Below are 25,631 nucleotides of genomic sequence, written 5' to 3'. Positions count from 1 at the left end.
GACGGTTAGCAGCCTGTGATTGGCTCTGGGTCTTCTCTGCACCTCGACCGACTGGTGTGGAGCCGTCTAGGCAGAGTCCTCATCCTGCCCAGTCGCCCTATTTAAACGTCCCACTGCTGCCAATCTCTTCCTGTGTGTGTGAGCATTTAACCGTTAAAACTAAAAGGGGCTTAGAGGTAATCTGTAAATTTTAATAATCTTGTAAAATGTGCCAACTCAAATGACACATTTTTGTGCTGAAGCAAAAATGCACAGAACCGAGACCACGAACCCGACAAACTTGACAAATGTCCCATACAAAATCTAGTCAATGATAAAACCTTCAAACAAAAGAAATCAATAACTTTTTGCAGGTTTTCTAACAATAAACAATAGTATTCAGATGATGGGTCTGTTCCCAGCAGAGACGTGTCACTTTTAATCCCCATAAAGATGCACCAACACATACGATTCAACAGGAAAAACTAAAAATTAAATCCTAGCTTTTTGTCTAAATTGCCTTTCCTATAACGCTGCATTCACGTCGCACCTCATGAACTGCATGCTGGGAAACAGGATCATTGGTCAGTCACGTACGTGTAATGCCGCTCTGTAATCTCCATTTCCAGCTGTGGCCTCTGCAGCTGCAGAGAGCAGGTTGCACCGACACAGAGCTCCTCAGTCCGTGTACGTCATCCAGCTCGGCGACTTTGTCACATCCTGGTGTCTAATTGGCTGTGCCACAGTGCCAATCAAGCTCTAATGAGCCATTGGGACCAATTACAAATGATTACATCATCGGCTGGATTGCCTTTCGGGCTTGGCCGGCTGCCAGGGTATCATCACAGCTCATCACCGCATTTTTTTTCTTCTTCTCTGTTTCCATTCTGTTCATACATCCTGGTTTTTATTTTAATGATCAACTCACATCTGCTCCTTCTGCTTCTTCTCTTCACTCCTTCATAATTCTTATTTTATCTGTAAACTGAGCATTTTCAGACTCCCTCCCCCCACATATATACCTCCCCTCCCCCATGGCTTGTATTCATCCTCCCCCCTGCGTGCCTCACCCCCCCCAACTCTCTCTTTCAATCCGTCCTCTTCTCTGCCCCGCCCACCTGCCTCTCTAGTTCCAGTTTTGCTTGAAGGCTCGTCTTTGTCTTTGTCCCGAGTGTGTGAGTGTGTGTGGTGTGTGTTGTGTGTGTGTGTGTGTGTGTGTGCATGTGTGTGTGTTGGCTTGCGTCCAGAGCTGATGAAGACTCTGAGATGCTGGCTTGTATTTTTAGCCGGAGCTCAGGCTCTCACCTCGTCTCCAGCTTCCTCCTCTGAGAGTCCACAAGTGCTGATGTGCTCCTTCTCACCTCCCAACAAACCCTCCCTCCCTCCCTCCCTCCCAACCCCTCCACCTTCAGCACAGCCATTCGTCCAGCTACAGACATGCCCGGGAAACGATTCTGTCCAATTTCTTTCTGTTGAAACAAGTCGGACTCCTTTAATATGTAAAACAACATGCAGCTCACCTTGATGCTATTATTTATTGATGATACGTTTTCTCAATATTTTTTTTTCATATATCACACACAGTTGATATAAAATGTCCTTTTTTATGCTTCTTCTTTTAAATGTGTTTTCAGCGACACAGCAGAGGTTGACGGACAATTTCCAATAAAGCTGCAAAAATTCAAATCCCAAAAACCTGCTGTTTTAACCACGTGTGCAGACTTTTCACATGGACTCCAGACCTAGATGAGAAACTTCAGTAACTGTTAGGGATTAAAATGCCAGGTACAACCGGTCTAGAACATCCCAATACAGAAGCTAAAGACACTCTAACTGTCATTTCGCTGTCTTTAAAATGTCCAAGCTTTCAAACTATGATTTTTCTGTCCACCAATCTGAAATCAACGTCACATTTTTTTTTGTCTGTTCACATGCTACACCAGCAGTTCTGAGGAGGCGTTTGTGGGACGGCTGCACCAGTGAGGTCAAGTAAGGGGACTTGACTTGGTTTACCCCTGACCCCACCTCACCCCACACTGCTGCCTGTCTTGCTGTGCCTGAGGACAGGGTGGACTGAAGGGGAGAGGATGAGGGAACAGAAGACATGGAGTAGAAGAAGAAGAAGTAGTTTCCATCAGTCAGTGATGGAAATGACTCTGGAACAATATTCAGATGTGATTTTAGACTTTCTGACTCAAGGTATCTGGTCATCTGAATTTATCTCTGAATCTGGAGAAGAACCAGGTTTATGTAGAGCTGAACACAATGATCCATGGACCAGAGAGACCTGGACCAGAGAGACCTGGGCCAGTGGCCACCATGGAGACTACTTCCTGGACCAGTATTTCTTTGACTTGTTGACTTTTTTAAACCACATTACTAAATCAAGTCTGATATTTACTTTTTCTTCTCTGTTTCCAACTACAGAGTAAAAGTGAAGTTTATTTCTTTCAATTTTTTTTATTTTTGGATTTAAAAAATTAAAATAAAAGTTGTTTTTCCAGTTTTCGTAAAAAAACAAATGTGTGGGCCAAAATATATTCACCGACCAATCAATATTTATTATTGAATGGTAAAATGAAAGCGGTCCCTGAAGCCTTCTGTGTGCTTTCCCTTTCTCTGAGTCTCCACTGTGTCATCACCTAGTTTGTCCTCATGTTAATGCCTTCGTTGATCCACACACACACACACACACACACACAGCATTGTGTCGGGCCATCTGGCAGGTGGTGTAATGAGGGTCATGACCCCCTGTCACCCCCTCCTCCTCCATTACCAGGCTAACACTTTCACAACGGCAGCGATCTGTTATTGTTTTTTTGACTCCAGTGGAGTTCTGGATGAAAACTCATTTCTGGATGTCAACAGCATTTGAAACACAAAGGACAAAATTAAAGATGAGCTCATCACGTTTACTGTCTATTGAGGACGTCTTTGTGTCTTAATGGTCTCACAGCTCCAGCTCTCTCAGCTTTGCGTGTTTGTGTTTGGTGTAAGTCAGCGTCTCCCCTCCTTACACTGGACGGATGGATTAGCTGCAGATTAAGGCCACTTCCACAGTGGGTGATGGTTCCGGAGCCTGACCATCACCCACCACCCACTTTCCTTTTGTCTCTACGTACAAGACAGAGACTGGGGAAGAGGATCCACGGCCTCTAACGGTTCACCGCTGCACAAGCACGACAACAAGGTTTGTTTAATCTGATCGTAACTACACTTTATCAGCCAGAAATTTTCATCTTTCGGATTTTAGACTAAATGAACAAGTATCTACGGAAACCTTCATGGCTGTGGTCTGCAGAAAGTTTGAGTTAAAAGAAAGGTCACCAGGAAAGGTTCATCATCGCAGCGTATGTTTCACACCGTGCAAGTCCTTGACATTCACCAACAATTAAAAATAATGCTTATTGCTTTAAAACTATTTAGCATGAGGTCATTAATCACCGCATCTGAATCTTGGTTTATACTCCTACCCCCGACGCCTGAGGGGGGGATTACGGCGGTGAAAGCATTTCTACCTGTGCACTGGTGTGTCAGCATTGTTCTGTAATTATGCCACTAAAAACACTAGTCAGCTGTGTTGAGGTTCACTCTGCTCTTCACGCAGTAGCGACTGGAACCGAGCGACTCACGCTGGAGTTGGAGGTGGAGCTAATAAATGTGGATCAGCAGTTCACTTTCACTGAAATCATGATGTAGTACCTGTCTGACCCTCAGGGACACGTGAACACGAACATGCATCTTGGACTAATCACGACCCTTGCGGTGCGTTTAAGATTAAGTAATTGTCAAGTCATTTGCACCTTTAAAGTGGAGCCAAAGCAAGTAGAGCTCCCCTGGTGGCTGGATGCAGTATAGGTCATAAGCTTCGCCTCCTCCATGCTAATACTAATGTTAGTCAATCTTCAAAGATGGTTTCTGTCATTTTAGGTAGTTAATATAATGCTGATGTATGTTCAAGTGTCCATTAAGTTTCGATTTAATTACTTGACGCAGTAAAAACAGGATGTAGGACCATGAGAGTAGGATTACATAAAATAAACGTGTAATGCCGTGTACAATCCAACATTTCTCTTCACCAATCACCAGTGAGTCTGGGGGAAGAGTGGGCGGGTCATTGATAACGTGGGGCATTGACTGACTCTCGTTCTGAACTCGAAAGATGCCGCCGTCCATATCCCCTGGGATACTAGCATCAGTTTGAGACAAACGAGGAGGAAGTGGAGACGAATCGTCCATTTTTTCCACAGTCTATGATTTATATCTGTCTTCACACACGTTCCCATGCACTGGTAAACAAAGCTACGCAGAGTAAAGCTGAATTAGTTTCACAAATAATCATAAATCCCTTGTTCCCTCCTCTGAAAACACGGGTAACACCAGCAAGACATAGGTGTGTGTGTGTGTGTGTGTGTGTGTGTGTGTTTACTGCAGAGAGGCTGCAGCCAGTCTCTGCTCTACTGCAGCACTACAGCCTCGCAGTCCTCACACCACTCTGCAGGTAACAGAGACCGAGAGGAAAGACTGCAACACAACACACAGGCCCAGCGTCAGTTCATGCACTACTGAACCATGTGAAGGTACGTGTTAGTGTTGATATACAGATGTACTGCATCCTTTAGGACCTCAGCACATACACAGGCCTGGGAGCAGTGGTACCTGGCAGCGCTACCAGTAAAGTCAGTATTATAGCTTTTTTTCTCACGCCTCGTCCTACCGCCCTTTAATCTGATTATGCCACATGATTGGATGTTTCTCTGCGGCTGCAGGCGACACAGCTCATGTGCGCTCGCCTCCGCCGACCGACGGCCCGTCTGGAAGGACTGGACGGCGTTTCTGAGGCTGGAAAGCTGGACCATCTGTGTGGCGCACCTTAAAAGCAGGGGGCCACTACAGAGCAAAAGGACACAAACCAGCAAAGAGTGTCATGCCGCAGTCCATCTCTGGTGTTCCTCAATTATGCTAATGAGCATACTGCAAAAAAAAGCTCATTAAGGTCTTGTGGCTAACTGGACCTTCCATCCATGACCGTGTCCTCTTTGCCGTGAAATCACTTGGTACCAGAGGCCCTTGTCCTCCCATCATGCACTAGTCAGGGGTTTATTTATCTAATACGAGATACCGGAAACTCCATATTGCCACGAAATGAAGTGAAGGTCTGGCGTGGGCACGAGGCTGTATCAGAGAGAGGGAGGTAAAGCAGCTCTTCAAATGGTAATTTCCCCTGCTCCGCTCCTGGACGCTGGAAGTGCTGACTCAGGGGGAAAGTCCAGATTGCTTTTTGGAAAAGGATGAAAGAGAGTTTTAGTGGAGAGAGAGAAGGGGGATTTATGCTCAATTTCATTAAGTTTTTGGCTGAGGGAAGAGGACAGCGGGACCTAAAGGGGCTTATCTGGAGCCATGGCCATTCCTGCTTGAATACCAGCTATTGATTGAAGCTTTAAATTGGTCTCTGTTGAATATGGCAGCAGGTGAAGTCGCGCTATCAGACGTGACAGGAAGTGGGACTGGATTAAAGAGAGATAGTAAAGAAGATCATGGCGGCCATCAACAACAGTCTGCGTGCAGGTGCAGGGAGCTTCAGCCGAGACCACCGGACCCAACCTTAGGTTCAGTTTTTGGGTGCGGTTTCCAGTTGGGAAAAGACCCAGATATATTAACTTTTATGTCTCTTCATTATTTTTTATTAGCAGTGTTGAAACAAGCAGATACTCTCAGCAGCATTTATAGCCGACTCCTGCTTTGACATCTTAAGTGGTAAATTCAGCAATAATTTACATTTCACAGCACTTAGTCTATTAGTAGCACAACAGTCGTGCTCTACTCACCACGCTGCTGCTCTCAGCTTCTCTTTATTGCAGCACGACTACTTTCATTCACAAATTAATTCTCATCTTCCCACTTTGCCATTTCCTCGAGTGATGTGAAGGGTCTCGGTCATCTGGGTCACGGTACAACCAAAGAAACTAACAAAAACAAGCTGAAACAAAGACAAACTGGACTTTGGAGTTTGGAGTTTCTTGAAGATGTTTCACTGCTTATCCAAGTTCAGGTTTCTGTTGGGTAACACCCACAGATTTTCCCATTTAAACACCAACTCCCCACTAGTCTTTGAGAATTGAAGAAGCTACTCGGATGAATGGCAAAACCGCCCAAAAGACATCCTGAAACGAAGGAAACTGGACTTGGACGTGCTGCGAAACGTCTTTAAACTTACAGGTAAGTATCTGATCATTAACAGACCCTAGTCATGCTTGTGATGGGCAACACCAACAGATTTAAACCCCAAGTCTTTAAACAGTCTCGTAGAATTGAAGAAGCTGCTTGGATGAGAGGTAAAACGTCAAAAATATGAGCTGAAACTGGACTCGTAGAGTTTCTTGCAGAAGATTCATCCAAGTCTCCTATTCAGCTATAAAAGACTGGTGGAGAGTTGGGGTTTAAATAGAAACATCTGTAGGTGTTGCCCATAGGGACCTCAGATGACTAAGGTCTGTTACTGACCAAATAATCACTGGTATTTGGAGGAAACTTGGAGGAGTCGCGAAACATCTTTTTTCTAGGCTATGGAACCAAAATAATCTTTTCCCCATAAACAGTCTCCACTTAAGGTTAATCCTGTGTGTCTGAGTGGTGGGTAAGACCTGACAATGAAATAAAACCAAAGAATCCTCAATTTGGACAACCTAAAGAATGTCTGGAGTTTTGCTTTGCTTGTTTGGTCATTCAGTAAAAAAAAAAATTAACAAATCAATCTTGATGGAAGCAAACATCACCCTGAGTCCCTCTATGACTTACGACTAATCACAGCTTCTTTCTTAGGTGCATGTCTGTGCTGATGATGTCGACGTACAGCTAACATACCCTCCCTTCCTGCTGCAGGCTAAGTGCCCTCAGCGCCTTCATCTTAACAGGTGTTGCAATCACGCTGAAGTGTTGATGATTGGGACCGATATACCCCAGTAGCGTCGCTGCAGCCCAGCAGGATCCCCCAGACCTCATTTCCCTCCGGCTGATCCATAAAGACGTCACCGAAACTGCTTCGCACCTGCTCGATAGTCTGCTCCCGAAAGCCGGGAGGAGCTTCAACAGCAGGCGGCGGCGCGATTCAACGTGTGCACGATCAAATATCGACTTCTGTGACGCACGAATGAGCTACATGTTTACAGCTAACTACCAAACAACCAGCAGTACTTACATGACAATTATGTAGCTGAGCACGCTCACTGCAGGACTTGATTAAAACTCCACCTAGCACATAATAAACATAATTGAGTGGAGACAAATTCAGGACACGAGCATGTACATGGAGCAGAGGTAATGGAGCTGGGAGGGCAGAGGAGCCCCAGAAATCACTCCTCTATCTACAGACATAAAGACGGGGAGATTGGACCAACAGCAGGAAGGCAGGACGCATTTAAACCAGGCTGCAGACGTCCAACACTGAGCATGTTCAAGGACTAAAAACCAATAGTGTCTGCTGTGTGCTTCACAGCAGCCTCAGTAGTTTATCCCTCTTTACCAAAGTTTGCTAACTGAGAGAGCAGATAGAGCGGCAGATGAGTGACGGTAATTTCAAACTAAAAATATTCAGGGCTATGTGATCTGAGCTGATGTGTACATAGATCATACTGGGCGTCAACGCATCATATTTTCTCAACATCCAACGCCGCTTCAGTCATTACTGTCAGCGTGACTTTAATGAATGACACTGGAGGTGACTTTCCATTCTGCATCTATCTCTCCCAGTGACGCATCTCAGAGCAGCTGATGACAAGCTTCAGTACCAGAGCTGCAGAGAGGCTGAACGAACCCGTCATGGGCCAGATCCCCTTTCATTTAAAACATTAATAGTTAGCAGGCCAGCTGAGGTAACCTGCAACCACAAACGTCATGTAAAGATTTTTGTTTGAAATCATGTCCCAGTCACAGTTATTTGTGGGTACCAGCAGCTAAAAATCACACCATGTAAATAAGACAACTTTAGAGTTATCTCTTATTCTATTACACCAACTAACTGCTCATGTACACGACCAGAGACAAGCTGACCTCAAGTGTTTGTGTAGAGAAAAGGTTAATGAGATTAAAAACTGCAATGACTTCATTTCAAATAGGATTTTTGGGTCAGTTTATTTTGGGTCTTGCACTTTTACTCAAAATACATTCCCCTTCCTGCTTTTATAACGGTGCCCTACTCCCTAAACTATCAGTTCAATGAATTTCTTCTTTTCAGTAAATTCAGTTTAGATTTCAGTATCTTCACAGATCTTTTGGTGCCAACTTCAGCTTCCAAATCTTCCACTTTCACACACTACACAAAGCAAGGCGACACATTTCTGCCTTTTCAGCTAATCCAGCTCAGTTTTCAGCATTTCCAGCGATGCTTTTATTGATCAGAAGTAATGTTTAGTTGCAATAAATAATAAATACAGTAAATACGTAACGCTGTCAGCAACTAATCTTTGCCAAATGACTTTGCATGCTGCTGCAGGTTTCACCCACTAATGGGAATAATGACGTCTGCAGTTAAATGCTCAACACAAAAAGTTATTTCAAAATGCATCAGTTAAAGAAAATAACACACAACTTCATGTTTCTGCTGCACGCTAAAATAAAACACCGGCAAATATTCAGGATCGTGCACGGAGCCTTCACATAGCCACAACAATCAGGACATAAGTCATGTGAGGAAGACAAACGCACACAAACACGAATCCCTGCACTCGTAGCTTCAGCCACCTGAGTGTTTCTACAGCAGCGTCCTCCCAAGCTGCACAGGGAGCCCTGTTAATGACCGACAGCCAACAGGCGGGATGGTGTCTATGAGCTCAAGGCAACCCAGGAAGAAACAAGGACTGCATCCCAATATGTGTGTGCGTGTGTGTGTGTGGGGTGGGCAGAGATGAGCATGACTCCAGCTAATTGAATCACATCAACAGCAGCCGCAGACACGACAAACAGACTTTGTTCTTCCCGTTTCCCACGTTATCAAAGACCCGACTTCATCTGATCTGCAGAAATAGTTTCCCCTTTCTTTTCTTGCATCATTAACTCTCTCAGCACTTCTACAAGCAGCGTCCATGCAAATCCGCTTTTATCCTCCCCGGGTCTGCTACGTCTCTGCCCGCGCTGCATCGTGCAACGACATCCAAATTAAAGGCAGATCGCAGTTTTATTTTGTTTCTGAGACGACGTGACAATTCAAACCTGCTCTCAAAGCTCTGTTTACAGCTTTCCTGTCTCTGTTTTAAATATGGGTGGGGGGGGCATATCTGTGTCTTGTGAGAAGAAGCTGTGGATAATCTGGCCGACAGAGAGGCATTAGCCGGGCTCGTAGAGATGAAAATCGCGCTGCCTCACAATAATGAATCATTCAAGCGGCAGGAATTCAGAGATAGTCTTGAGCTTTAGCCTGACATCCTCAGAGAGAGGCAGCAGCAGAGAAGGGAGGGGGGTAAGGGAAACCTAACACAGATAGAGATGCAGAGATGTAGGGAGAGTGAGGGAGAGAGAGAGAGAGATGGGGGGTAGCTTCTCAGTCATTGTTTAATGGCTCGGGCGAAACGCCGCCCCCACCCACCCGCCTCCGGGGCTGAGCAGAGGGGCCGTGGAGATGTAGAGCGAGGATACCTCCAACCAGCCACAGCGGAGAGCATTCCTCCGGTTACCACGGTAACCAAGCCCTCAGCTGGGAAGGCGAGCGGGAGCCAAGGGGACGTACTGTATGGAAGGAGGGGGAAAGAGGAAGAAGAGGAGGAGGAGGAGGTGTTTGACACGAGCTATAATTTTGATTATCCCCCTCCTGCCTGCAGAGAACACCTCCCAGCAGACTGCTTGTCTAGCAGCGCTACACCTCCCGCTACCCCCCTCCATTCAGCTTTGGAGCGACTACTCAGTGTTTGAGGGTTAGTTTCAGAAGATGAGACTCAAATCTATGCATCAGCCATAACATTATGACCACTAACAGAAGAAACAAATAACATCGACCATCTTGTGACAGTTGAATGTTCTGCTGGGAAGCTTCTGGACCTGGCATTCATTGGTGTGGATGTTACTTAGACATGTAGCACCCACCTAGACCAGACCAGGCACCCCCACCCCATAGCAATGACACTCCTTGATGGCAGCAGCCATCCCCAGCAGGATGCAGCCTGACACAGACACACACACAAAAACACTTTAGGAACAACTAAAAAAAAAACATGAAGAACAGCACAAGGTGTTGACCTGGCCTCCAAATTCACTAGATCCCAAACTGATCAAGTATCTGTGGGATGATCCACAGAGGACCCTCCCCTCAAAGGCCCCCCACTAACAACAGGACACCCTCAGAAGGCCCATGTCTATTCTCTGATGAGTCATAATGTTATGGCTGATCGATGTATGTTGGTGCATATTCATTGTCACTACTGTGCTGACATCAAACCCACAAGAAAGCAACAAACTGATTTATAGAAAAGGATCTATTCCCTCAAATATATACCATCACATCATCTGCAAAATAAAAATAAAAATCATTTTTAATAAATCAATTTTAAATAAACACTGCAGCTCATTTCAATACAAGACTATGAAGGCGTTTCTTCTGTTTTGTCTTCCTCTGTATGCAAATGAGGCGGCATATATATTTTGTGTGTTGTTTTACATTTAATGCAGCATAATGAAGCAATAAAACACAGCGACAAGAAGGGGGAAAAAAACCTCCTGTAAATCCTCATGATACATCCACACACAACATCACACACACACACACACACACACACACACATATATGCACGCATGCATAGGCAGCGAGAGTGATGGGAGCGTTACCACCTGCAACCTGCTGATAATGAAGCTGTATTTCAGACACCTAAAGGCGGCCATCTGTGCTGGGGCTCTGCCTGCTGCCTACACAACCCCCCACCACAATCACGCACACACAGGCATTTCTGCTGGGGCCGAGGGACCACGGTCTTTAGGATGTTCCACGTCAATAACATGACACTTTCATTAGAGCACAACTGGGACACGCACACGCAGACGTTCCTGTTCCAGGTTATAGACCTATAAAAATGAATTCTGTCGCTGTCTTCCTGGTGTACTTAGATTCCCTCAGAGTCACAGGACGCTGGTGGATGTTGTGGATACTGACGCCTTTGACAGACTGCACATCCAGGTGCACCACATTTATCCTTTCCTTTGTGTAATGAACGTTGCTGGGGTAATTTTGCAAGCTGCTGCACGCACCACGTTCCCTTTAGCGATTTACGATATCCTTTTAAGGAAACAACGTTCATCCAAGCTGCTGGACTATGGACACTTCAGCGTGTGGACGAGAGTAGTAGTGCATCACGTGTGAAAAACTGCAGGTCCTTGTAGGGATACCCTGATCAGACTGACCATTTGCAGTTACTGATTTTAGCTCTGCCATAAACCAAAACCACGTCCTAGTAGCATCAAATCATCTTCTTCCTCTTCTGTTTTAGTGGTGGCCGGCTAGCATCAAAACAACGACAAACACTGAACGTTTAAAAGAAGAGAAAAGTTTCCTGGAGACAGCGTCAAGAAGAAAAATCTTCCAGAGAGGGTTAGGGAGTTTATGGCAGCGCTGGATGACCAGAACATTTCTGTACCCTGTAGTACCGTCTTGTCATTACCTTAGCTTTAATCGCCCTATCTTCTGTATTTGCCAGAGCCACATGGTGCACACGTGATCTAGTAGCCAAGAAAAGCCTTTGCTCTTGTTGATTTAAGAGTACTGAATATTAAAAGATTGATATGAGATCAAGGGAGTAAAGAAAACTTGATCAGGACTTCCCTAGTTCCTTGAATGTTCACTAGTCCACATCTAGTTATTTAGAGCATTTTTCTTTATTTAATGACAGCGAGGTGGCGGCACAGTGGTGTGGTGGTTAGCACTGATGCCTCACTGCCACCAGAAGGTTCTGGGTTCTAATCCAGGCCGACTGGTTCCTTTCTGTGTGGAGTTTGCATGTTCTCCCTGTGTCTGCGTGGGTTCTCTCCAGGTTCTCCAGCTTCCTCCCACCGTCCAAAGACATGCTGGTTAGGTTCATTGGTGATTCTAAATTGGCCGTAGGTGTGAGTGTCTCTCTGTGTTAGCCCTGTGATAGACTGGAGACCTGTCCAGGGTGGACCCCCCCCCCCTCTAGACCAATGACAGCTGGGATAGGCTCCATGACCCTTCACAGGACAAGAGGTTACAGAAGATGAATGAATAAATGACCACAAGATGCAACCTCGGACGCTGAAAAGTGAAGCCAACATGGAGTACCGGAAACTGCAGTTCATCTACTGTCCATCAAAGAATCATGTCTCATAGACCTCCACGTTAAAATGTCCAACTTTTAATAAAAAACGGTTTTGGTCTCTATAGCTAATTCCTAGATTAAGGGGTGTGGCTGCATCACCTCTTTAATTTATACCAAGGCTTAAATTTGCAGAATTAAGGCTATTTTGAGTGACAGGTGGCTGTCCTCACAGGTTGCAGGCTATCTGCCTCAGCTTCACCTCTCCCCACCAAGCTCCACCTATTTCTGAATCAGATGGGAGACATCACACTGAGCTTCAAAACTGCTCTTCAGGAAACATCCAGACGTCCATCTTCACGTACGGTGAGAGGGTAAGGGTTGGGGTTAACTAACACGTGGACACTTGTTGACACTCAAGGTGCAGGAAGTTGTTGGGAAAACAACATGAGCGAGGCTGGAGTGAAATCAGCGAGAGGAAACGATTGGTTGGCAGCTCCCAAGACTTGCAGAGAGCACCAGCAAAGGAAAATAGCAGCCATTGTCGCAGGAGGACAGATGAAACCATGGCAACCGTCCCAACTGTTGGCCCACACTTAGAAAATGAGCACGGCGTGGAGCCTGGGAAAGCGGTTTAAAAAGAGGAGCACTCCACACCCACATACATACGTCCATGAAAACAGACTGGCTAATTGTTCCGAGTCAGCGCAGCCTCTCGCCATTCAGCCCGGACCGGCAGACACACACCATGAACACATTGTTCCAGCTGCAGGCTCTCAGCCCAACGCAGAAGAAAGAAGAAAAAGAATTCATCAGAGTTTTAAAAGAGTTTAACTTCACACGAGTCAGATAAACACCAGGAACACAGCTTCTACAACGTCAGAGTGAAAACATTGTTGATGAAAAGCTTTAACTGGCACTTTCACACTTCAAGGTGCTTTATACAGACAAGCCAAATGAAGGTATTTACACCATTATTTTGCATATTAATAACTTATTTAAGCCCTGTGATAAACTGGAGACCTGTCCAGGGTGGACCCCACCTCTAGACCAATGACAGCTGGGATAGGCTCCAGCCCCCCATGACCCTCCAGAGGACAAGCGGCTACAGATGTTATATGAGATAGTTAAATCTGTAAAACGAATCCTGAATGTTTATTGCTGCCACGTTAGTCTCAAAATCAAATCACAGATCAGTTTATAGTCAGATATCTGAAGTACACCAACTCCCTCAGAGATCCTCTGTTTCCCACGAACACTAAACCGAACACACACACACTCTGTGTACCGAGCAGCGTGGGCTCGTCCTGCTCTGGCGTAGGACGATTAATGATGCACAGACGTCCCTGTCTGCCAGCTCAGCACCGCAGCGTTCAGATCACAGACAGACTATCAGCCCTCTTCAGCCCTCACCACCCCAACACACTCATCTCTGCACACGACTTCTACATCTCTGAGCACTCGACAACCTTCTACACCAGCGTTGGAGGTGGTGGTGGCTCCTTTCAGTCAGATGACAGGACTTCAAACTGTTGTGTCCGACTAGAAGCACTGCTTGCCCTTTAGAGTGGGAAACACGGCTTGGACAGCTGCTTCCGCTGAATACCAGTCAATCCTAAAATCCATAATTAACCCTCAGTTAGGCCAATTTGGAATTAAGGATGAACAGAAAGACAACAGTGGCTGTCCAGAAAACTGCTGCGTTCCAGAAAACTTCAGGGTCTACTAGGAAAAGTGCTCTGGATGCCACTTAAAGCCGGAGGTCCTACTAGTGAAGTCGGGGCAAATCGATCTACCTTGACTTCACTGAGATGCAGCAGCCTGACGTCACAGAACAATGGCGGTGCCCATGGAGATGCACACCATGAAAACATCATTTACTAGACTATAAAATGCATTTATCTGTTTTTTTCTTGGTCATACTAGACATCATCAGATTACACAACATGACTTTTGCATGAGGATGTCACTATAATGTCTCTGCATAGAGTTATTAGATGAAGTGTAGCTAACAACGAACGAGTCTGACTAAAAGAGATTTGTCAATTTGTCAAATTCCCTGCGGGAACCTCCCAAAGGGATCAATAAAGTTGTCTATCTATCTATCTATCTATCTATCTATCTATCTATCTATCTAGTATATTACCTATTGCTGGTGGAAAGACCTCAATTTGGATCATTGTCAGTAACTTCAGAAACAAAACAAATATGATCTTATCATGGTCGGCCATGTTTGTTGTCTATGTTCAACTTAGCTCTCCTGGAACGCTTTGAGGTCACATCTAGTTCACTCCAAGTGGGATGAATCCGACATCCATTCAGCATTAATCTCAGTCCAAACACCACACCAAATGTTCAAATACAGAAAAGTGATCCAGGAGCCTGAGACCTACTTCAAACATGCAACTTCTTAGATAGATTTAATTTATAGTTGCTGAAAACGCACCTCTAGATCACAGCCCACGTTTCCCTTTGGCTCAGCATTTGCAAATATATTAAAAAAAATAAAACTGAACTATAGAGGACGTATTTTAGCCTTTTTCTTAAAAGAGACAGATCCAATGCTGACTGAAATCTTTACTGCAGTATTCAACTAGGAAGGGATATATCCTATTAAAGTTTGAGAGCTGCCGACAAACTCTACACGTCTCAAGCCTGCAGGAGAACCATCAGAGCAATGAGGTTAAAATGGAGCTGAAGGACTGAACTGAAGGAACAGAAAAGAAACAGACTGCAGGAGTTTACAGGAGAGAAAAGTGAAGTGGTGCCACCGATGGGACTAGTTTAGAAATCGACCTTTAGTTCTCCTAAATGTCTCTGCAGATCAGAGTAGTGACCTGTATGCACACTGCTGCAGCTCCGTTCCTTCTGCTGAAGTAGAAGAAGTACTGTGTGATTAATCCAGCAGCAAACTGTGATGTTACTAATCCAACTCCTGCATCCAGCTAATTGGCTGGTTATGAATTATTTACCCGCTGAGGGATGCAGTCTACCTGCTGGAACTGGAGGGAGAAACACGCAGATGGCGGGGCGTCCGAGACCTGAGCCGCCGTTACAGTAAAACTACAGACGACTGGCACGACGCTGGAGGTTTACAGAGAGCCTGGAGATTATTTGGCCGCATTTTGACCCAGAACAAGACTGAAACTGACGCCTCTTCCTATCAGCTCTGCTCTGACCTGCACCTGGACCAATGACAAAGGCTTTAAAAGACAGATGACGCTCAAGGATCCCACACCGACACCTATAGGCAACACCTGTGCAACAGTCCCAGAATGACTCATGAAGACCTTGACGATGCAGCTGTACACACACACACACCGTCACACACACCGTCACACACACATACAGCACGGCCTGCATTGGGATAACAACATACGAACCGCCAAAGAAAGAGACCACACACTGCACCAGCACAGTCAGAAATGTGAGAGGTTGCAGCTGCAGTACAGTATGTGTGTGTGTGTTACTGTGACTGTGTGTGTGTTACTGTGACTGTGTGTGTGTGTGTGTGCAGGGACCGGACAGTGCAGCATCACTGCCTCTTCTGCAGAGAGCAGCAGCCTCAGCAGAGCGGGGCCCATGTGACAGATGGATGCTAGAATCAGAGACAAGAAAAATCACAAGGGCCCATTATCAGCCGGCCCTCTCTGCCTGACAACAAGGATTAAAGGCGCACCACCACCACCACCACCACCACCATCATCATCACCACCACCACCCCCCCTGCATTCAGCACAGCCGCATTCTCCACAACCATCCGCACTTATCACACATTTCTGCATTCCCTCCCATCTGCACATTCAGAACACGCAGACCCAGCGTCATGTCAGCGAGGCAGGTGCGGTCCAGCACGGTGCCGCATCTGGAGGCTTCCACTAACCTGTCTGTCCTTTGCCCAGCGTCTTCTCCAGGCGGTACGGTCCCACATAGTTGGCGTAATGCCCGCTGTTGGCGTCCTTGCCCGATGATGACATTTTTCTCTTCTTTTTTATTTATTTTTTTTACTCTCAGGGAGTAATTTCTCTTGCGGGTGTCCGAGCGGGACGCGTCACTGGAGCGAAAAGCGCAATTCCGCGGCGCAGTGGAGTTCGCCTCGGATGGCGTTCCCGTCTGTGTGTGTGTGTGTGTGTGTGTGGTTGCTGATCGCTGCAATATTCGTGTAAATCTGTGAGTGTATGTGTGTGTGTGAGTGTGTGTGTGTGTGTGCGCGGATGTCTCCGGGTCCCTTGTCCACGGTCCTCCGCCGGCTCGGTCCTCAGTGCGGCTCAGATTGCGGCTTTGAGTCTGGGTGTCATGGTGTTGGTGCCGGAGGAGCGGTGCGCTGCAGCCCCGTTGGGTGTGATCTGATGATGGGACAGCATCTAGTGCCGCCTGCCGCTCCAGCAGCCTGCGTCAGCGCACGCTCCATGCGAAGGGACACTTCCGGGGGCACACTTTCAAAATAAAGCTATGGGTTCAACTCAGAAACTCTAGTTTGTTCAGGTTATAAATACATTTAGGAATAAATCAGTATATCTATCTATATCTATCCATGAGACTTAGACTATTAAAAGTAAGTATTAGTCAAAATCTAGTAAAAGTAAATAAAATAGTATAAGCAAAAAATTTACAAAATTATCATATAAGGAAATGTACAAGAAATAGAGACATATGTAAATATATATTATATCAACAGAAGGATTAACAAGGTGCAATAACGTGGAGAAAATCCACAAACAAAAAAAAATCCACTCTTCAGATTTCTTCGTTTCAGCCAACAGACCAAAACTGATCCATATTCTTTATTCACAAACAATACTCAGTCGTCACAGACAAGACAAGGAAGTTAAATGTGAGAAGACGTCAAGTTCTGCATGTTTACTCCAATGATTCAAATTCATGACAAGACCTCGATCACATTTCTAAATGTGAAGGAGTTATTTCAGGAAGGACCTTCAGCTCACACGGCAAATGACTTTTCACCAACACACACTGGTGCATCGACCCCGTCCTTTATTGGAAAGGTGATTGAGAAAAAATAAAATATGCAAAAAGTGCAGATAGGTGCAAATCTTTGCTTCTAAATTATTAGTTATTAACCTTCACTTAGTTCCACTAAATTTACCCACCAGAGCCATAGTGAATATCATTACTGTTCCCTAACTGAATCCTTGCCAGGGAGTGCAGATCCTCTGGTTTGTGTTATTGTTGGGCTTTTATTTTGAAGGCCAGTCCTCACTACTTCCTCCACCAGCCTGGCTTGACGCAGCTGCTTCAATCATGGAACACGCATGCGCACATGTCTGGCATGGCAGGGTTTTATTGATCGAGCTGGGGTCTAGATGAAAGGATGGCACTGTTCAAAACTTCAGTGTTTTATTTGTTTTGTCTATAAATAAATCAAAGATGAGGAGAAATTAAATTTACTAAAGAACAGAAACACTGAGAAGAAAATAATAATATTAATAAAAAGCTGGAAAATCTACTTTATGCAGATTTGTATATTTCTGAGCAACAATTTCTAAATATTCAAAATGTAAAATGAATCATTTTTTGACAATTGTGAGTGTGTGGGGTGGGGGGGCGTGTGTGTGTGTGTGGTGGTGGTGGTGGTGGGGGGGGGGGTGGCTCTGAACATGTTGCATGCTGGGACACTTTCACTTGATTAAACCAGCGGTTGGTGACAACGAGCATCTCTCCGTCTCATCACTCCTTCACAACAAAAGCCTTTTGACCCAGCACGCTCGGTGGCAGATGGGTCCCTCCGCCGACCCCCCCTCCTCCTTCTGCCTCCCTCTAACCTCCCCCAGCACACACAAATCCATGTCCCTAACAAAGAAAGGGGGGGCGGCGGGGGGGTGTCTCCTTTTTACCACGTTCGAACCTAGTCGCCACGGGACAGCTTTCCCTCAAATGACTTCCTGTTAATTAATGTAAAACCTCCACCCGCTCCCACCCCCCGTCTATCAGCAGCCCAGGAGGAGGCCGAGACCTCAGTCCCGCGGATCAATCATGAGTCCTCTCGGCCTGATCTCTGCCGTCTCATCCCCTGGTGGCTGTAACGCTGTTTGACAGCTGCAGACGTAAAGCTGCACCGTCCTAATCACCTCCATGTGAAATAATCTGCCATAATCAGCCGGGCCTTCGAGGACAGATACTAATGTCGGTGTCAAAATGTCTCTTTTATTACCAGCGCAGCGTTTATTATGGCGCAGAGGAGACGAGACTGGATGCTCACGGAGATAAAAGTGACAGTCGCTCTGATGTGATCTTCCTGTCAAATGTCCTCTGCCTCTGTGTAATATCCATTCTGTACTTGGAGTATATGCATCTATTATCTTCAAACTTGATTTAGAAACTTTGCTCTTTTGAGTGTCGACTTGTGCAGACGGCCCATGTGTAAGAAAATGCACACCTTTGGTTGCTTGTTAACTTTGGTTTGGACAGTCCAACAGGAAAATAACAGAGACAGGAAGATGTGGAGTCACATGACATGGGCGTCAAACAGTCTTACCTTTTAGTAAGAGTTGTGGACATGATGCTGAGACCCAGAACTAAACAGCAGATGGCAGCAATGTGCTGAAATTGCACTAGTCAGTTTGTAAATTTCACTGTGGTACTATGATGCTTTAATCATCATGTCGACCAGTCACTGATCATGTGACAATAATATGGACGCCTCCTAGAAGACAGGTGAGGAGTCCAGTGGGTCGTTGGTTCATCAAGTGTGTGGAAATACTTCACTAAAGACGAAGCCCACACTACCGTGACCTGTCAGTCCTGAAATACAACTAAAGTACTACTGCAATGCATTCGCCAATGCTAGCAGAGGAACGGTCCAAATCCTCTGGACAGCAGTCAGTTAACAACTTCACCAAACGTCCTGTGGTAACAGAGAGAAGGAGGCTGCACATCAACTATTTGATAAAGTTATTAGACCTTTAGCTGCTACACTATACCATCTAACAACACGCTGTGGAGTGCTATTAAATGCTACTGATGGTGCTGAGGTGCTGCCTGTTTTATACTGACTACACATATCTGCAGCTCAGTATGTAGCACATGATCTGTCTGTTCTCAGCATATGTATTCAGGTCTAGAATATAGATAGAACTTTCTACTAGTCGGTGTCGATTTGACTTTCATCACATAACAGTCGACTTTAAAACATCTGAGCTTGTGCATCCTCTATAATGAACTTGTACTTGTTTGCACTAAAACAAATAAAACAAATCTATGTCATTTTGTTACTGGTCCGGCCCGTCTGAGATCACACTGGGCTGTATGTGAACCCCTGAACTAAACCAAGTCTGACACCCTTGGTCTAGAGCCAGTCTGCTCCGCCTGTTGTACTTGGTTCATCATACGAACGCACAGCTTGCAGTTACAGAGCTAACATGCTAATGTGTAGCTCCATGTTGACCAGTGTGTTAGCATGCTAACATTTAGTGAATGTTTAGTTTGGGACAACATAACATTTTGACCCATTGATGGTAATACTCTTCAGCAATCTTCTGTAACCACTTGTCCTGTTCAGGCTTGCAGGGTCTGCTGGAGTCTATCCCAGCTGTCATTGGTCTAGAGGGGGGGTCCACCCTGGACAGGTCTCCAGTCTATCACAGGACTAACGCAGACAGACACTCACACCTACGGCCAATTTAGAATCACCAATGAACCTAACCAGCATGTCTTTGGATGGTGGGAGGAAGCTGGAGAACCTGGAGAGAACCCACGCAGACACAGGGAGAACATGCAGACTCCACACAGAAAGGAACCAGTCGGCCCATGGATTAGAACCCAGAACCTTCTGGCTGTGAGGCATCAGTGCTGACCACCACACCACTGTGCTTAAATACAAGCCAAAAACACTTTCACCCCCACTGCAAGGCCAGTGGACCAGATGTGGACCAGGTGCGGACTTTATTGTCAGCAGATCAGTTTTGGAATTTGAAGGTATTTTAACGTCTACAGAGATTGATTTGTGGACTGAGTCAGCCTCTAGTGGAAATTTGAGGAACTTCAGTGTTTTGCATTTAACGGTTTAATCCCCTACTACTCTAGTCCACACCTCCGTGGTCCAGCACCTTGAACCAACGTTCACTGCTTAAAGAGATGTTTTAAACTGCCAAAGGGAACACGGTGCATTGGTTGCAGTCAAAGGCGTCAATGTCCACAAAACCCACGAGCATCCCATGACTCTGACAGAAACTAACTACACCAGGAGACACTGACAAAATTCATTCTCTCCTTCTTTGTTTTAGGTCTTGCCACTTGATGCAAACTGAGGTCTGTGGTCCTGGTCAACTGTTCTGTTAAAGCCGAACCACTCCACATTTGTTAGACCTCAGCAAGTGAATCTAATGATCACTGGAGTTCCATTAAAACGACTCCTGATGTTGAGGTCTGACTGTGTCAGTTCTTCTCCTCCTGTGTCTGTTTTTTCTTTGCTGACCTCCCCCCTACTCTGCTGAGCTGATGGATCCATTAGCATCCGAGACAAAACGTGCACGTTTAACCCTCGCATTTAATATTTTCATAATAAGTTCTTCATCAGGCGCCGACGCATCATGTAGCCCTCTTGCTACGGGGACGTTGTCTTGTGCATGAGTAGGTGTGTTTTTGTGTTCACTTGATGCCAATGATGCACATTTCTACTGCACCGGATGACGGTGAGATACAAATATTGTAGCAACGGGCCAAAGAATGAGCCTTGCACTTCTTTCCGAGTCATTTCTGGCAAAAGAAGCTTAGCCTGCAGTCTATTTCTGCATTAGTCAGCTCTATTGTGGCCGCCTTGCCAACAGAGCAGGATAATGCACACACATCTACACACACACTCTTACGCTTCACTCACATATTTCAAAGTTGCCAAATGAGAGAGCGTGTCCTCTGACAGCGGACTGATAAAGAGCGAATCACTGAGCCGAGACGAGGACAGAAGATTTGTCCCAAACTTTTTAAAGACGCGTCCTTCCTATTGGAGACGTCGGTGGTGGTGCTCACCGTGTCTTGGATGAGCACGTTAATCAGAGAGGTGCACGGAGACTTCTCAGCTGATATGAATAAATGTTTACATCAGCAGGAAACTGATAAGGCTCAATATTTCAGCCCCAAACGTTCATCAGTGGGAAAAACTGGAATCTGACTGACTGGCTCTGTTTCACGAATATATTCATTTCAGAATATAAATACGCAAATGAAAGTTACTCTCCAGAACTAATTCATTTTTCATGAGATTAAATGCCTGGTGCAAACATTATACAGTCATGTTTAGGTCTATGAATACTTACTGTGAACAGACTGAGAGGTATCTCCCTTCACTGGACACCTTTGGAGATCATAAGTCTTTTATCAAGAAGGGCCTAGAGTCTAGGCCCTAGACTCTAGTTCCTGAGGAAGACCAGGTCTTTCAATCTATGAGACTTTCTACCAGTCTGTACTTTAATGTGGTTTGCTGGGGGAGCAGCACCAGCAGAAAGGACATAAGTAGGATGGACAGATTGATCCAAGAAGCTGGGCACGTGATTGGAGACGTTTGTCTCAGGGAGGGACAGGAGGACACTGGACAAACTGCTCTCCATCATGGACAATCCATCTCATCGACTCCACCAGACTATAGAGTGGAGCTCATTCTCCAACAGATTGATCCAGCTCCACTCCCTCAGTGAACGCTACAGGACGTCATTCATCCCAAACTCTATTCAGCTGGACAACAACAACATAACCACCAAAGAAAAAGGTCCCTCACTAATATTTGGTTGGACCTCCAATTCCAGCTCATTCTCTGTATCATTGTTTCAATAATCTTCTCCAATGTCACCAGATTTATTTCCATCCAGTGTTTCATTCATTTTCCACCAAGATCTTGTATTGATGATGGGAGAGTCTGACCACTGCACCAAGCCTTCTCCAGCACATCCCAAAGATTCTCAATGGGGTTAAGGTCTGGACTCTGTGGTGGCCAATCCATGTGTGAAAATGATGTCTCATGCTCCCTGAACCACTCTTTCACAATCTGAGCCCCATGAATCCTGGTACTGTTATCTTGGAATATCTTGGAACATGAACATCAGAGAAGGACATACAAGGCCCTTAAAGGCCTAGCTCCATCTTATGTCAAAGACAGTGGCGGCTGGTCAATAGAGGGCGCTAGGGCGCCGCCCCTCCTGTGAAATATATATCTACCAAGATCAACCATGAATCAATCAAACCTAACAAATACGAAATAAATACACAAAAATACATCGCGTTTTTACTTGTGCAATGGTGTAGTGGTACCCGCCACACTGCCAGCAACCATTAAATGCGCCTGACTTTAGGCTAAGCTTGCGATTTGCCATTAGATATAAAGCCCTCCTCCAGGTCAAGGGCGCCGGTAATGCTGGAGTCTATGAGGCTGCGTTCAGACTGCCAGCCAAAATCCGATTTTTAGCCCATTCAGATTTGAATCGGATGTCGATTTTGAAGTCTGAACAGTGACAGATCACATGAAATCCGATTTTTGCCAAACGGTTGCAAACCACATCCAGAGGTAGTTTCATATCGCATTCGTATCGGATATGGACAGATGCGTCTCAGTCTGAACAGCTCCCGAAACTCAGATCGGTTTTGACTGTCCGTGACGTCACTTACGCCAGTGTTTTTCAACCACTGTTCCGCGGCACACTAGTGTGCCGTGAGAGATCGTCAGGTGTGCCGTGGCAAATTAATTGATCTAAAAATATTGGCCTGTATTCCATTAGCGGCCGAGTCTCCAACATTGGCCGGTCTCGCTGTCAGCGGAGGTAAATAAAGGCCGGTCTCTAATAGCGGCCGGGGCTATTATTAGAACCATCTCGGCGGGTCAGGGTTTCGGCGGCACGGTGTGGGAGGATCCCCTCAGCGGGACCTCTCCCCGGCGTCGGCCGGCCCCCGCCGGGCGCATTTCCTCCGTGGCGGTGGCCGCAGCCGGCTCTGGGTCGGTCTGGCTCGTCGGCTCCGGCCGCGAGCTTTACAGCGACCCCACGCATCTCACCTCACCGCTTCCCTGGGGTCGTGGAATCAGTGCTCACTGCGCCCTCTCTCCCTGCGGGGAGGGACGGGTCCCACTCGCTCCCGGCGCGACTGCCGACCGGCAGCGGACTCACTGTCCTCAGTGCGCTCCGACCGCGTCGCGCCGCATATTTGTTGTTAATGTTCTGTAAGCATACCATGTTATGGTAACTGTACGTTTTCAATAAATGAACCTAGTATTTTATAGGTTGAAATAGACACAAAATCTTGTTTTTATTAATTCTACTCGTAGTTCGTTTTGCTCAAATAGAAATTGGCCTGCCTCTAATTCTGGCCTCTTTCCAATAAAGGCCTGGACCGCGATGCGCTTGAGTCAAATAAAGGCCCGGGCCTGTATTAGGAAAGACGGTATAAGACTTTTTTCTTTGTGTTTATTTGATTCATATTCAAGACACTTTGACAAGAATGACTTTATATTGTTACTTTAGGCTACAGAGCTTCATTTTTTTAAATATTTTCGGTTGGTGGTGTGCCTTGTGATTTTTTTCAATGAAAAAAATTTACCTTGGCTCAAAAAAGGTTGAAAAACACTGACTTACGCGAATGACGCTTCCGCTCGTTGCTACAGCAACCTATCAGATCGGTGAAGAATGTGGCCCAGTCTGAACAGAACCATATCCGATTTGGACACTTGCTAAAGGCAGTGTGAACAGTCAGCCCTAAAAATCGGGTATGAGAAGGAATCAGATTTGAATCAGATTCGTCTGCAGTCTGAACGCAGCCTGAGAGCTAGCAAACTTGTTTACTGTTTACGAGCAGAAACAGCTTTTCATTGGCGCATGAAAATTCGATTCTAGTTCGCAGCTCTCTGCGCCCAGACCAATGGCATTGTTTTCTATTTTTTTAATCTTAGCATGATTGGACAATTCATCAATCAATCACGTCCATCAGCAAGCATTTGCACCACAGCTGTAACTCGTTCTAAGAGACAAGATGGCTAACGTTAATAGCGGAGACTCAATGATGCTTAAGGAAAACTCAATTATTTCACTTAAAAAAAACTCAATTTTTTCGTCGGTCGGCTGTGGAGAAGAAAAGGGTGAAGGAGTTGGGACCCGACTGTCCGGACTTAAACATTTCGCAGCAGGCTACTGATCGTGGGAGGACATACACAAGGAGCTTCACCTCAAATGTGTATGCCAAACGGAATTGGCTAGCTGGATGTGCAGTAGGTAATGCTTTTTTTTGTTTCCCCTGCGTGCTGTTTCAAAGTCCCGGGACAGAGATGTTATGGACTACAACGGGGATGAAGGACTTAAAACATTTTACCGAGAAAGCCAAGAAACACGAGTGCAGCCGCAGCCACCTTGATAATAGCTTGAAGCTACATTTTTTTGGAAGGCTTAGCATTGCTCTCTCTCTCTCTCTCTCTCTCACACACACACACACTCTCACTCTCTCACACTCTCTCTCTCACACACTCTCTCACTCTCTCTCTCTCTCACTCTCTCTCAAACACACATACAGAGAGAGAATGTTAACTTGTGTATAATTCCTATTTTTATTGATGTATTAGCACTTTTAAACTTGCTGGATTTTACAAGGCAAATAAATTAAGTTAAAACTTAGTTCCATGGCCCATTTGTCTTTGTAAGGAAATGTTCTATTTTGTCTTTATTATTTTGTATGTGAAAATCACAAAAAAATCTACTGGGGGAGGATGACCCCAGACCCCCCTACAGGGGTTTGATTTACAAACTTTGCGCCCCCCCAACATAAAATTCACCAGCCGCCACTGGTCAAAGAACCTCACAGGACCAAATCATCCCTACAGATCACTTCAAATCTCAAAGTCCAGACTTACTTCTGGTTCCTGGTTCCCTCTCTTATCCTCTCTCCTTTTTTTCTGTCTTTATCAGGTTGGCCTCAAGCAGATCGGTCCACCTTTATGAACCGGTTTCTGCTGAAGGTTTTTTTTGTATGAAAGGGTGTGTTTTTTTTTCCTGCCACGGTCGATTCCGTAAAGCATCTTGATGATGATGGGGTCTGTTACTGATGCTGGATAAATAAAACTGGACTGAACAGAATTTGCAATAAACCAACCATGAAGAGAGAAATACATAGATGATTTATTACCAGATCTGCTGCAGAATAGTTGATGTTGGATGATTCTTATTCAAATAGCACATCAACTTTAGGACCTCACTTTTTATGATATTTATATTATTCAAATAAACTTTCTAAAATGCTAATTGTAAAATAAAAAACAAATTACAAAAAAAAAAAAATCTGTTTAAAACTGAATTAAAATCTTAATTAAAACTCCACTAACGGACAGGAAAGTCTCTCTGATAAAATATGTTCTAAGTAGAGATTTGAGGGAGATCACAGAGTCAGCTGATAGCTCGCCACCATCAGTGATTACACTTA

At 45.4% G+C, this 25,631-nt stretch overlaps 1 protein-coding gene across 2 annotated transcripts in view; it reads right to left on the bottom strand.

Annotated features, from left to right (window-relative positions):
* The window catches only part of LOC311485404 (serine/threonine-protein kinase BRSK2-like), a gene marked incomplete at its 3' end in the record, with an annotated part of 119,469 nt that extends 102,948 nt beyond the window's left edge, over positions 1 to 16,521 (bottom strand). For both annotated transcript variants that reach the window (XM_084540779.1, XM_084540778.1), the window contains exon 1: positions 16,111 to 16,521. In XM_084540779.1, coding sequence (XP_084396905.1) covers positions 16,111 to 16,204 — 94 coding nt within the window. In that variant the 5' untranslated portion in view covers positions 16,205 to 16,521. The remainder of the gene's footprint in view (positions 1 to 16,110) is intronic.
* Positions 16,522 to 25,631: the final 9,110 nt, after the last annotated feature.

The sequence above is a fragment of the Chelon labrosus genome (genome assembly GCF_963514085.1).
Source record: "Chelon labrosus genome assembly, chromosome: 3".
Classification (NCBI taxonomy): domain Eukaryota; kingdom Metazoa; phylum Chordata; class Actinopteri; order Mugiliformes; family Mugilidae; genus Chelon; species Chelon labrosus.
Note: the sequence above shows the minus strand (reverse complement) of the source record. Positions and strands in the feature narration are given on the sequence as shown.